The 14,177-nt window shown below is 46.3% G+C and overlaps 1 protein-coding gene across 1 annotated transcript in view; it reads right to left on the bottom strand.

Moving 5' to 3' along the window:
- Positions 1 to 14,177, bottom strand: part of SAG (S-antigen visual arrestin) — a 35,061-nt gene that overhangs the window by 4,325 nt on the left and 16,559 nt on the right. Inside the window, exons 10-15 of the mRNA XM_027875339.1 lie at positions 12,919 to 13,003; positions 12,013 to 12,085; positions 9,618 to 9,755; positions 7,208 to 7,285; positions 5,540 to 5,563; positions 2,515 to 2,570 (exon numbers count right to left, since the gene is read on the bottom strand). Of these exons, the coding sequence (XP_027731140.1) occupies positions 2,515 to 2,570; positions 5,540 to 5,563; positions 7,208 to 7,285; positions 9,618 to 9,755; positions 12,013 to 12,085; positions 12,919 to 13,003 (454 nt within the window). The remainder of the gene's footprint in view (positions 1 to 2,514; positions 2,571 to 5,539; positions 5,564 to 7,207; positions 7,286 to 9,617; positions 9,756 to 12,012; positions 12,086 to 12,918; positions 13,004 to 14,177) is intronic.

Consider the following 14,177-nt stretch of genomic DNA (forward strand, 5'->3'; position numbering starts at 1 on the left):
GAAAGAAAGAAAGAAAGAAAGAAAGAAAGAAAGAAAGAAAGAAGGAAAGAAAGAAAGAAGGAAAGAAAGAAAGAAAGAAAGAAAGAAGGAAAGAAAGAAAGAAGGAAAGAAAGAAAGAAGGAAAGAAAGAAAGAAAGAAAGAAAGAGGAGGGAGAGAAGGAAGGAGGGAGGGAGAGGGACAGGAAGGAAAGAGAGAGAGGGAAGGAGGGAAAAAAGAGAGAGATGGAGAGAGAGAGAGCACAAATCTGCCTGTTATATAGACTTCAGGAACTAAAGTTCTAAGATTTAAAACCTATCTTTCCTAAGTGGCATCTCAATCTTAACAATGGAATTCCGCCAGCTGGGAGAAAACAACCCAGAACCACTCAGCTCTTTCACGCCTTGAGGACACTAAGAAGGGCCCTTTCTGGGCTGCTTTTGACTTTCTTCCCACTACCCTCCACATAGGATCCTTCTCTGTGTGATCGACAGCCACATGCCAAAGCTAGTACTTAAAGAATGTTTCATTGCTAGAAGTTAACAGATAATAATAATAATGATTATAATTATTCTCATCTTACATCATTATTTCTGAATGATAAAACTATCCTCTGAAAAAATATTTTAGAAACTAGGCACCTTTTAGATTTCCACCTATGCATAAAGACTAATTGTGTTTGGTCAGCTAAGAAAGATGGGGAAAGAATGGCTTCAGATGAAGGGGAAATGATTTGAATATTTCCATGTGGGAACCATAAGAGAGTAAGTACTGCAGTTCTGACTCCAAAGCCATGGTTACAGGAAAGGCTATATGCATTAAGGGAAAATAACAATTGGCCCTAGAGTCAGAAAACACAGATTTAAGTTCTGGCTCTAACACTGATGCATTTGTATGATCACTTCTTCAACAAATATTTATCAAGTGTCTACTGTATGACAGCCCCCATGCTAGGCATTATGAGCATAAAGAAGAAAAGGAAAAACTCCCTGGTGAGTTATTTTACATCTTGGTATAGGGGAAAGAGCAATCTAAGGACCTGGGTTTAAATTCTGACTCTTCTTCCAACTATGTAACCTTGGCATGGCAAATCACGGAATCTCTGTGGAATTCAGCCTCTCACCAGTAAAATGAGAGCTTGGCCTAGTTAGCCTCTGGATCCAGCTCTAGGTCAGCAAGCCTCCATTTCCTCATCTGCAAAATGGGGATGGTAGGGGCAGCTAGGTGGTGCAGTGGACAGAGCACCGGCCCTGAAGTCGGGAGGTCCTGAGTTCAAATGCGGCCTCAGACCAAACACTTGTCACTTACTAGCTGTGTGACCCTGGGCAAGTCACTTAACCCCAATTGCCTAAAAACAAAACAAAATGGGGATGATACTATGAATGCTATCTACTGGGGTTTCTAAGACTTAAAATGTCCTAGGCTTATGTGGGATTTGGGGAAAGAACCTTGTTCCTTGTTAAATCCATTTCCTGAAACAGGATCAAGACCTAGAACTGGAAGGGACATCAGAGGCAGTGGAGGTCAAATCTCTCATTTGAGAGAGGAGGAGGTTGAGGCTGGAGGAGGAGGCTGAGGCCAGAGGAGGAGGCTGAGGCTGGAGGAGGAAGTACCTGCCGTGGCCATGCCAGTCAGAAGGGTCAGAGTTGGGATTTCAGCCTAAGCCTGGAACTCCACACAGAAGCACATTAAGGTCTTCTCCACTCTCCTTTAAGCCATGGAACCACTCTGCAGCTCAGGCAGCTGCTTAGTATTGATCTACTGAGTCCCTGGGAGGGTCTTCCATGGACAGAGTTCTCCACACTGGTGAATCACAGGGCTCTTCAGATAGTCTAGAACACTCTCTGTGTCTCTCCCTCTGTCTCTGTCTCTGTCTCCCTCTCTTTCCCCATGCATAGACCCATAATCCATATGAATTTATCTAAATATACATACACACACAAAATATTATACATGTACCCACACTCTCCACACATATGTACAATATATATACGTATATATACACATGTTTACACATACATGTATGTATTAGGGTACTATAAGTCACAAATTTTGATTTCAATTGTACCTTCTCTCTCCTAACAAAGCTAAAGAGTTTTAAAGCTTTAGCAATGGAAGAAATCTTGGACACCATTTAATCCAATTCTCTCATTTTACAGATTCGGAGACTGAGGCACAGAGGGGGGGAAGGAACTGACCCAAGGTCCCTGGGAGGCCGGGAGGCACTCTTTCCACTTGAGGCACACCGTGTCTCCCCGTGGGAGAGCAGGGTTCAGAATCACCAACTCTGGGCGGACTTTAGTGCTGGGAATCTAGGGCCCCCTACCCCACACTTGCTATTCAATTGTTCTGTGACAAAGGGTCTCTGTTCACAAAGCAAAGCTAACATCTGTTCTAATTTGGGGGGATGTCTTGAGGATTCCTTGGGATGCAGAGAATTTCTGCACATCTGGACATTCTCTTCCTACAAGAGGAAGCGCATTAAGAGCAAATAAGTAAGGAAAAATCAGGGCTACCAGATGCATGGAGCGACTGACCTGGATCTGTAGGCTGGGGATGCATGAGGCGGAACGGTAAGTCGGTGCACACTTCGCTGTAAGAAAAGGAGAGGACTGGGGTCAATGCGCCAACACGGATACGTATTTAACAGACATACATATCTATCATATGAAGTTCACTCAGAATGAAGGTTAAAGAAAAATTGGGTGAGACATCAACACAAAATCTGTCAGTGGTCAAGTTCAAAAGGACAAAAGACTTTGGCCTCCTACAGCGGAGCCCAGGGGCTGTGATGCTCCTGGTCATCAGTGTCATCTACACAGCGAAATCTTTGTGGGAGAGGAGTCCTCTTTTCTTCCTCATAAACTAATCTGGCTATGGCATAGAAACAGAATGTAATATCACCGCGCTCTAGAAGACAGTAAAGGTGAAAACTTTAGAGAAACACGGGAGGACGTGGATGAAGTGATACCGAGTAAAGAAACGAGGGTCAGAAGACAATGCAGCGTAAATGAAGAAGCTAATAGAGAACAAAACCTGGGTCAAACCAAGAAGAGAATATTGGTATTCTAGTACAGCTTTGTAACCCTAGTTCAGTTAGCCCCTTTCACGGAGACTTTGAGGGAGAGAGAGAGAGAGAGAGAGAGAATAGAATCTTGGGTGCTATACTTAAAGTGTCATGGCTGGAGACAAACTGAGGCACAGAGAGAAAGGATTAAATGAACTTTCTGAGAGACTGAGTAACTGAAAGTCTGAGGAGATACTGTGAGAGAAATATTTTGTAAAGAGACATGAATAGAATTTTTAAGAGAATCGAATTACCATCCTGAGAGAACTGTTTTTCTAGAGTTGAGGAAGAGTTAGTGGCTGCATTGGTGAGAATATTCTATTCCACATCTCTCCTGTAGAGAAGTGACTCAAGCTATGAACTTTACTCACTGTAATTAATTGTAAATAATTGTTTTTGTTTTATTATTTGCTAGTTATTATTTGCTACTATAATAAACTGCATGAGCTACAACACTGATGTTGTTTAAGCCTATAAAATGGGGTTTGGGAGAGGGTTTGAGTTTGAAATAGAGAGGAATGAAAGCTTAGGGTAAAAAGTTTCTCTGGTTTATAAACTAAGGGCTCAGAGCTAATTTGTTACTTAATGAGACTATATTTCTGTTTATTTATTAGGTAACATCAGAACATCTCCTGATCGCCTTTAGATCCGAAGGAGAGAATTAACAAGGAAATGAGCCAGTAGCAGTTGGAAAGAAGTAAGGTTGGTATAGTTTTCAGCTACAGTAAGAAAACACAGCCCGTCCAATCCCACCTAGGCTTGATGTGGGGTGTCATCCTATATAAAATTTGCTACATTTGGAGATGTACTACCTAGGCCTGCTACACTATCAAAGTTAAAGTATACTTCCTGTTTACTGGCAACTGATACAGTACAAAAGGGGAAAGTGATGGGTTCCACCAGTGGCATTGATGCTGTTAGAAGGAGCTTTACTTAAATGATTTTGCAGAACATGCTTTTTAGGGGCCATTGTGTGGGTGTGTTGTTGGGATGGGTTTATTGTGTCAAAATTAAATGTATCAATTAAAAAAATAGCAATCTGAAAGACTGGTGAACAAGAGTGAATGGGATCTTGTATTAGTACAGACCTGTAAAGAATTTATTATGATAGCCTGAGGTTCAGAGAAGGAAGAGGAGTCAGGAAAGAAAGCAGGGAGAAAAGGACAAATGGAGAATAAAGACAGGACAAAGAGAGGAAAGATGAGAGAACGAACGATTTTCTGAGCTCATGACATACACAAATCCTTTTGTCTTATGACCTCTCAGGTCAAAATATTGCTGTTTCTTCCAGAATCATTCCTCATCTCTAATTGCCTGAGAACCTTTTCCCCTCTCAACACAAAACTCAGTGCCTCATATCCCCAGGAACCAAATCCAATGAGCAAATAAACTTATTGAGTTCCTACTATCACAAAATGAACTGTGCTTGACAGAAAATTGGCCTCAGGCATGTCCCTACTCCTAAACCCTGTCTCATTTATTAATCAATAAGCACTTATTAAACACCTACTATGTGCCAGTCATTTTGCTAGGTTCTGAGGGTACAGGCAAAACAAAACAGCCCTTGCCCTCAAGGAGTCTAATTTGGGGATATAGTTTCCAAGGGAGTGTCAAGATAGGCTTCCTGGCAGGAGGTGGTCCCTGAGCTCAGCTTTGAGTGAAGCTGGAGATTCCATGAGGCTGAAGTGAGATGGGAATGGGGACCCAAAGCCTGGAGATGCAATACTGCGTATGGGCACAGCAAGGTGGTCAGTTTGGCTGGAGCACTGAGGACATGAAGGAGAGAAATGGGCAGTAAGGCTGGAAAGGTCAGTGCAGCCGGACGTGAACAGCTTTAATATTCAAACAAAGGAGCCCCTTGAGCAAGGGACTGAGGTGCTTCAGGACTGTCACTCTGGCAGCTGTGCCTAGGACCACTGGAGACCAAAGAGACTGGAAGAATGGGGGCAGGGGACTCATTGGGAGGCAACTGAAATTGTCTACGGCAGAAGTGACGGGGCTTGTCCCAAGTGGTGGTTGTGCGAATGGAAAGAAAAGGACAGACCAGAAAGGTGACCAAAGTAGATTTGACAAGATTTGTAAACAGACGGGATGTGGGGTCGGGGGACGTGGGGAGGGTTAAGGATGATTCCAATATTGTGACCCGGGGACTGGAAGTTTGGAAGAGGGGAGCATTTGGGGCTGCAAGATGAGTTCTACTCCAGACATGATGAGCTGGAGATGCTTAGGAGACATCGAATGTGAAACGGCCAGTGGGCAACAGGAGTTTAGGAGAGAGACTCTGGCTGAGAGTTATCTACAGAGAGAGAAGAGCTGCATTCATGAAAGCAGATGAGAAAAAGAAAGGGAGAGGGGGAGGAGAGAGAAAGAGAGAGAGGGAAAGAGAGGGAGGGAGCCAGAGAGAGAGAGGGAGGGAGGGAGAGAGGGAGGGAGAGAGAGAGAAAGGACTTATTTTAATAATGAGGATGACAATGGAAGAAAGTAGATGAACTTACCTAGAGGTGAGGTCTCCCAGAAAGCTAGGAAACACAAAAAACAGAAAGGCGTTAAACCACAGAGCTCCACACAATTCAGTTATTAATGGAGGTTCTCAACACCATGGCCAACTTCAGGAACTTTCTCCCCCTAGTTCATCTCAGCTCTGCGACCCCACCACCCGTGTACGACTTCATTCTCCTGACTCAAAAGGACTAGGTAAGAACTGAAAATCACTGCAGTTCAGGAACACGAGAGAACCAGATGAAACCAGAGGATCAGTCTGGTCCTGGGAGAGTGTTCTGGATCTGGGGCAGGGCCCCACCTTGGCTCGTGACTTTGCCTCTTCCTGCCAGTGTGACCCTGGATGTTTATCCCAGAAGTCGGGCACCAGCGTCTTCCTCTGTCAAGGGGGATGGTTGGATATGATGGCTTCTGAAGGCCCTTTCTAGCTGAGATCGATGATCTGATGATCAGACTGTCTGTCTCTCCAGGGTGCCAGGAGATGTTGACACCCGTCAGTTATTTGTTGCCTGTCCTTTGAACTCAAATCAAATCATATGGGGAAAAAATGAGAGCGCTTCCCATTTTAAGAAGTATTGCTAATGGGAACAATGTGTGGATGGAACCTATCTAGAATGAGTGGAAATATTCCTTCCTACCTAGGATTTTAGCGCAGGGAATGAACCTAGAAGTACAAACATCTCCCTTTACCTGAAGACAGTGCTGTTGCTGACTTGGTCATGGCCACCTCGGGAGTCAGTGGCTCAGGTCTGTACATCAGTCTGATTTCTAGACTGTGCCCCCTTGGGGCAGGGTCCTGAGCCAGGCCTGAGGGCAGCTCCCAAGGCTGGGAGGCTCAACCTTTGGGTGATGGGAAGTGAAAAGGAGCCGGAACTCTGACCAAGCTCTCTTCTGGAGAGTCACAAGGGGAGAATCTGATTTTCCAGATGAGAGAATTTGTTTGGAACTCTGAGATGCCTGGATACTTTCCAGAAAAACACAACACTTATCCACTCCTCTAAGCACAGTTGACCCAGGGAACAATACAGCAGAGACCTGGAGAGCTGAGGATCATGTGCCAGGCCAACCAGACTCCTGGGTCATGGTTTTTCCCTTTAACCCCCTTCATTCCCAACCTAGAGACTAATGTAGCCAAATGAATGAAAAACTGAGGAGGTCTCAGATGGACATGAAAAAAGTGCTTCTTTGGGACCGTTTTGGGAAGTAATGAGTAGGGAGCATTCTCCTTAGCTCCTTGCTCCTCTTAGATCTGTAACTAGGGTAGGACGACGGGGGCTTTGTCCTAGGGTGCTGCCATGAGAAGACACGTTTCCTCCTGTACCTGTACCTTACAACTTACGGTCCTCCACCAGCCTGCACTGTGTACTCTTATTCTCTCTGGGACACTATCCTCTTTTTGGGGACCCTCCTTTTCCCCAAGCCCCCCCAAAACACAGGCAGACTCTCTAAGACATGAGGTCCTCCTCTAAGACGTGTTGGTCCCCTCTAGACTGCCTCTCCCTCTTGTTCCTGCTGCCTTTCACTTCTTTTTGGCCCAGGTGAAAGAATTCTTATTCAATTGGATAGGCCTAAGGACAGGTGAATAGCTCAGAAGAGCCTTGAAGGCCTTTTCCCCTTCCCTACAAACACAATGGAGATGATCCCCTTCATCTTAGGATACTTACCCAGAGACGGTGAGCTTCACTTTGATCTGATAAGCCACCAGGATTCCCAGCACTGTTCTGTCTATACCCTCCTTAATGCTGCCCAAGAAGAGAAAAAGAGGTGAGGGTGATGGTCTGGAAAAGGGGCATTTAGGGGCCTGGTGACAAGCAAACAAATAGTCCTTTCTTTGTCATTTTATATGAGAAGTCACAATAAGAAATACCCTCTTGAGACACTGGAGAACTAAGCCAGAGAACTAGGAATCCGAGAACTTAATACCAACTGTGGGGGGAAATTCACCTCACTTCCTGGTGACCTCCCAGTGTGGAAACTCCTTCCTTTCACTGAGACCTCACCTGTAACTTTGAGCATCATGGGGGCACTGGTCCCTGACGTGACTCCCCCCCCCCCCCCCCCCGGGTCATAAAGCCAAGAAGTGTCTAAGGCTTGACTGGAAACCAAATCTTCCTAATTCCGAGGCTGGTTCTTCATTCACAGCCCTCCCTGCCTCTAACTAATTGTTCTTGTTAATTAATTGGCAAGTTTAGTCGTTTCTACGTGGCAGTAGTGTTAATGTTGTCGCAGGCCTCTAAACTTCAGGGCCAAAGCCCCGTCGCGGCGCGTGGTGAATCCTTGTCTCTGTTTGCTTTTGCATGTTGTGAACCTCATCTGTTCCGCTGATTGACTTCTCTGTTTTTTAACCAGTATCAAATTGTTCTGAGAATTATTGCTTTGTAGTCTAGATTAAGATCCGGTACTGGTGGGCCCCTTTCGTTCTACTGCTTTTAATTATGACCCTTAAGATTCTTAAACTTTTTTGCCTCTGTAGGAATTTTATTATTATTTTTCTAGTTCTATAAATTAATCCCTAGGTAGTTTGGTATGGAATTGAATAAGTAAATTAATTTAGGTAGAGTATTGTAATTTTTATTATATTTACTTGTCTTACCCATGAACAATGCATATTTCTCCAATTATTTAGGTCTGTCTGTATTTCTATAAACAGTGGTTTGGAGTTGTATTTACATAATTCTTGTGTTTATCTTGGTAGTTAGATTCTCAGGTATTTTATACATTTTATAGTTATTTGAAATGGCTATGACCCCATCCTACAGCATCCCTCACCTTGTTGTGGGGGGAGGGGAGTAAGGGGAAGTTACTTAGTCTTAGAAGTCTTAGAAGAAGCTGCTTCTGCTCCTGAGGAGATCAGCCAGCTTAAGTCACACATATGGTACTACTACTATTATTAATATAATAACACCAGCTAGTATTTATAGAATGCTTTAAGGTTTACAAAGTGCTTTACAAACATTATCTCATTTTCTTTTCACAACAACCTTGGGAGGTAGGTGTTCTTATTATCCCCATTTTGCAGGTGAACAAACGGGCATATATTGGTTAAGTGATTTGTCCAGGGTCACCCAGCTAGTGAGTGTCTGAGGCCAGATCCAAACTCAGGTCTTCCTGACTCAAGGCCCAGGTATCTGTGCACTATTGAACCACCTGGTGAAACCAAGTGTGGGATTACAGGCTATCACCGAGTTTTAAATTCCAGGTTTTGGCTGGAGTGGTGGGGAGAAGTACAGCCTAAAATTTATAGCAATGGGGTCTTCCATTTACCCACTGACAGATGGATTTCCATGAAAATTAATTAGACTTCAAGGGACAAGAAAGTTGAAGCAAATCGCATTTCCCTGTCCTGATTCATAATCAGTTAGCTTTTCCCACGCCTCTGGCTCGGCTCTGGCCTTGAGGCCCACACTCACTTTCCTTTGGACTGAACTCCCAGGTGTGTCCTTAACCTCCTCACACCTCCCTTTCACCCCCAGCTAGTGCATCTATTTGTTCCTGTCTGGGGCTGCCCAACAGCATAAGGAGACAGGGTTCTCGTAAGCGCCATCCCCGGTCAGGCCATCTAGTGACTTCGTTCTCTTCCAGCCGCACAGGCATCCAGGGCTCTCAGCTCCCTGTAGCCACCGTGAAGATGGTCCAAGCAAACTCATCCCCACCCCTGAAATGAGAGCTCCAGGTCCAAGGGAGTCGGATCTCCACGGACAAAGGTTACGGTCACAGAAAAGGTCCTCCCTACTGAACGCCTGCGAATAGAAAGATGGCAGGCAGCATAGCTTAATGGAGAGCACTAGACCTCAGGTCTGGACACCTCCTGGCTGTGTGATGTTGGCGTGGTCACTTAAGCTCTCTGGGCCTCTGTTCCTTCATCTATAAAATATGGGGGTGGGGGGGAGGCTGGCTAGGTGGCCTCCAAGATCCCTTCCTATGACCTCTCTGGGCCTCAGTTTTTCCATCTATAAAATGGCCTGGATAGCCTCTAGTTGTCCTTCCAGCTCGTGAGCAAACACCCCCAATAGTGTTGGCTATTGTTGTTGCTATCTGTGACAGCGTTGGCTGGTGTCGCCTCAAAGAACTCACATGGTGCTGGAAGCCAAGTTTGTATCTTCGTGCTTGATTTTGCCATCCAGGGCAATGCCCCGCCTTTCTCGATTATTAGCGAGCAAGGGGGTAAGCGTCAATGTCTTTGTTAAGGTTCCGTTTGGTGGCACTTTTTCACTAGAGAGGAAAAAAAAATCAAAACTCATCAGAATTGCAAATTAGAAGCCCCAAAGCCCCAACTGATCTACTAGGAAAATTAAACCCAGACTCAGCTATCTCCTTTTATGGGTAGGCATTCCTTTTTCCAGATGGCCAAATTTCCTGGGGAAGCCCAGGAAAAAAAAAAACAATAACAACCACACCCCCCAGTAGAGATGCTTGAGAAGTCTCCCATAGAAAAACCAAGAATCTAATTAGGTAAAATGTAAACTAGGCCAGTCACAAAACCAAGACACTCGGTGAAGGGGACTAACATACTTGAAGTCACAGCCTGATTTGCTGACATTTAACAGAAACCTTGGACTGAGTTTGGACTAACAGGTGATAGAAACAGTGGAGACAGTGGCGCTCAAGCCAGGGGGCCTGGGTTCAAATCCAGGCTCTCTCTCTTGGTCACCACTATGACTGAGGCAAACCTCTTGGGGCCTCAGTTCCTCATCTATCTTGTGAGGGGGTTGGCCTGATGGCCCTCAGAGGTCCCTTCCAGCTCTAAATCAATGACCCTATGAGCCTCCTCGCTAGAGGACACCACCCCGGCCTATGCCAGAGCCTCAATCTCTAGGCTAAGAGGGAGAGTCAAATAAGAACCTGATGGCTCTGATGGGGATTGGGGTCTGCTTGGGACTTATGCAGTCCCATGGAGAGGAGGTTCTATATGTCTGAAATGCAAGAGTTGAACGTTTAAACATGTGCTGTGAACTTTTATTTAGGTCTGTGTTTTATGTGGTATCATAGCATGAAGTGGCCATTTTGAAAATAAGTTGTAATGCAATGTAAGTAATGTAAAACATTAGTTTTACAAATCAGTTTGTATTTCCTGATGCTCTCGCCCACCCGCAGTCCGTGGTGCTGCCATGCTTGGTAACTGACTAGACAAAGCCGCCAGACCTCGAGTGTGCAAAGAAGGAACATGGAGCCAGAAATCCAAACCTCAAAGAAGCCTGTGAAAGAAGGGGGCTATGGGATTCCTTGCACCAAGCGTCATCTGCCCCAACAGTGGGGAAACAGGCCTTGCTTCACTTTTTCTCTGTAACCCTGGTGACCAGCACAGGGCCTGGATAGAGGTCAATGTTCCATAAGCACCCCCTCCCCATCGAACGTAGCCTCCTGGAGAGCAGGGCCCTGGGTTGGGTGCTGGTGGTAGGGTCTGGACCTTCCCTGAAGTCCTCATCATGACAAGGAGGTGACCCTGAGTTCTCAACAGCTGTACAGGTAGAGTGGAAGCCCTGGCTGGTCCTTCCAAGATGGAAAGGCTCCAAGGTGGGGCTGACAAAGGAGTAGCCCAGGTAGGCATGGAGAGACTCTGCACCAGAATGCTATGTCTCATCTCTCACCTCCATGCCTTTGCACAATGCACACTTTCCTCATCACCACCTTTTACACCGTAGAATCCCTAGTCTTCTTCCAAGCCAACTACCAGCATCTTCTCCCCTTCCTTAAATGAAATTACTTTTATTTACTCTGTCTTTGTTTTGTTTCAGCTTATATGGGTCCCTGTTGTCTCTATTAAGATGTAAGCTCCTGAGGACAGGCCTGTTTCTCTTTTGTCTTCCTGTCACCAGCACCCAATCCATGGCCCAGCACACACAGAAAGTGCTTAATAAAAGACCTGTTGACCACAGAATGGTCACATCGATCATCTTTGGTCCAATTGGTCAATTGACAGGCATTTACTAAGCCCCTGCTATACTCATGCTACTCCGGAGATACCAAAATAAAAATGAAGCAATCCCTGCTCTCCAGGAGGCTACATTCGATGGGGAGGGGGCGCTTATGGAGCATCGACCTCTATCCAGGCACTGTGCTGGTCACTAGAGTTACAGAGAAAAGGTGAAACAAGGCCTGTTTCCCCTCTGTTGGGGCAGATGACGAGGGTACACAAGCCCAGGCAACATTGGCCCATCTTTGGGGGGCAGGGCAGGGCAGCAGCAGCCACTGCCAGAATAGCCCTGAAGACGCCTGGATGGGCCCGGGCTAATCCGACGGGCCATTGCCGAGGGTCTGTGTGGACCCCGTGCGAGGCCAGCCCAGGCTATCTTGAGGCCTGACGGTGGCAAGGATGGCAGGGGGGCCACAGCCGATGGTGGATCCTCCCTGCTTCTCCTTCCTCACCCCCTGTCCTGCAGACTGGGCAAACTGAGTGAAATCAGAGCAAGATGCGCCTGGGCCTCTGGGAGGCCAGGAAGGAGGGGAGGGGGAGGGGAGGGCTACTCACTGGGCCTCCTCTGTGGCTACAGGTTTGACGTAGTAGTCACTCGAATACAGGACCACGTTGGCGACTTGTTCCACTGCAAAGAGAAGAGAAAGATGAGTTCTGACAGGAGTGATGGGAGCCCTTGAGCTCCTCCTTTGGAGGCTCATGGAAGCATCCTCCGGACAAACCCAGGAGCAGGCAGGAGGATGGGGGTGGGAGCGGGAGAGGAGACAGACTGCCTACTGTTCTCATGACATCCACACAGTCCGTAGATTCTAAGGCTGCTGGGTGGTGTAGTGGGTAGAGTGTTGGACTTGAAGTCAAGAAGACCTGCATTCAAATCCTGCTTCAGAGACTTGCTAGTTGTATGACCCTGGGCAAGTCACTTTAGTTATAGCAGCTTCAGTTTCCTCATCTGTAAATTGGGGATAGTAATAGCACCCACCGCCCAGGGACATGCTATATCAAGTTTACTATTATTATTATTATTATTAATTAATTAATAGTAGTAGTATTTGGTACATCAACATCTATTAAAGCATTCTAAATTTTTTGTGGAAAAATGGTTTGGTTTGGGATAATGAGTGGATTAGTTGAATTCTCAAGGATAATTCAGGGCCTCTATTTGTAATATGGAGATCTGTCAAATCTGGAGATTTTAATATAGAGATTTGTGTTGGTTTATGAAGGAGATGGAGCTTTTGGTGTGTAATCCTGGCCACCAGCTCGTCTCTTTCTAAGTGCGCAGTCATACTTTAAGATGCTGATGTTGAGCGTTCGATTTTGTGTTTTTCTGGGACGGCAGAGTCAACCACATTTAATCCCAGGGTCCTTGTCCAGCACAGTCCACCCCAAAAACTGACAGGGAAAGAGAGAAGCAAGGGCCTGGCGCTGGCCAAGGACGCCACAGGGGCGGTTTCCTCCTACCTAACACTTTAATCTTCTTCACGGTCTTCTCTGTGTTATTGGTCACACTCACGGTCACAGGAATTGGCTCGCCATGGAAATAGATCTGGAAAAGTGAGTGCACGGTGATTAACTCACTTCTTAACGTGACAGCCTTCCAACATGGCGGGGCCAGCTCCTCCAGGGACGGTCTGTGTGGCTGGAGCCCTGAGTTACAGGGAAGAGAGATCAAGGGTGACCCGTTCTTCCTGTTTGGTCCAGGGGAGGAGGCTTTCGCTGAGAGGGAGGCCAAGAATGGACGATCAGAGAGCAGGGAGACCGCGATGCTCTGTATGCCACCATTGTTTAACCAGTGAGGCTGGCTCGAGTTGTCACCTCAAGAGCTGACAGTTACTGACATGCCTCTCTGGGCATCACCTTCCTCCCCGAACCCTCTGATCAATAAAGCCGAGCTAAGGAACAGACCGGTCGGGGACAAGGCTTCTGGGGGCTCCTGCTCTTGTCCTCAGTAAGCATGGCCCTCTTCCCAAGAACCTTCCCAGGACGCCCACTCTGAAAAGCATGGCCCCCCACCTTTTATCAGTGACTTGGATAGAGGCCAAAATGGAACGTCCACGTTGGAATGGAGAGTGAGTACCCTGGACAACAGTCAGGATCCAAAACGTCCTGATGGACCAGAGCATTGGGCTGAATCTACCAGGATGAAATTCAATAAGCCTAAACATAAATTCTTACACTTGGGTCCAAAAAAAAACCAATTTATTTTCTGAATCCAAGTGTAAGAATTTACCTGTCACCCCACTGAATCTTCCCAGGTAGATGATGGGGGAGCTATGTTAGAGAACAGTTTGAGAGGACCTGGGGTGTTAGTGGCAGCAAGCTCCCTACAAGTTGGTACTATGACCCCCAAGAGCTAATGCAAACTTGGGCTGATTAGGAGAACCATAGATTCCAGGTACAGGGAGGTCACGGTCCCTCTGTCCCCCGTTCTGAAGCTAGTATCTGGAATTCAGTGTGAAGCATCACAGGTAAGAAGAGCATTGAGAATCAGGAGGGCAACCAGTACGGGGAAGGGGCTGGAGTCGATGTCACACAAGAATAGGCTGAAGGAGCTAGAGATGTTTAGTCTGGAAAGAAAGGACTTGCAAGCTGTTGGGGGTCAGAGGGAAAAGCATCTGGATGAAGGGCCATCCTGTGAACGGAGGCTGAGACGCGTCTCACATGGCTGTAGCACCGGGGGGTGGGAAAAGTGGATCTGGTCTGGATGAAGGGGAAAAGTG

This window comes from Vombatus ursinus, unplaced genomic scaffold, assembly GCF_900497805.2.
Source record: "Vombatus ursinus unplaced genomic scaffold, bare-nosed wombat genome assembly UNPS02014808.1, whole genome shotgun sequence".
NCBI lineage: Eukaryota > Metazoa > Chordata > Mammalia > Diprotodontia > Vombatidae > Vombatus > Vombatus ursinus.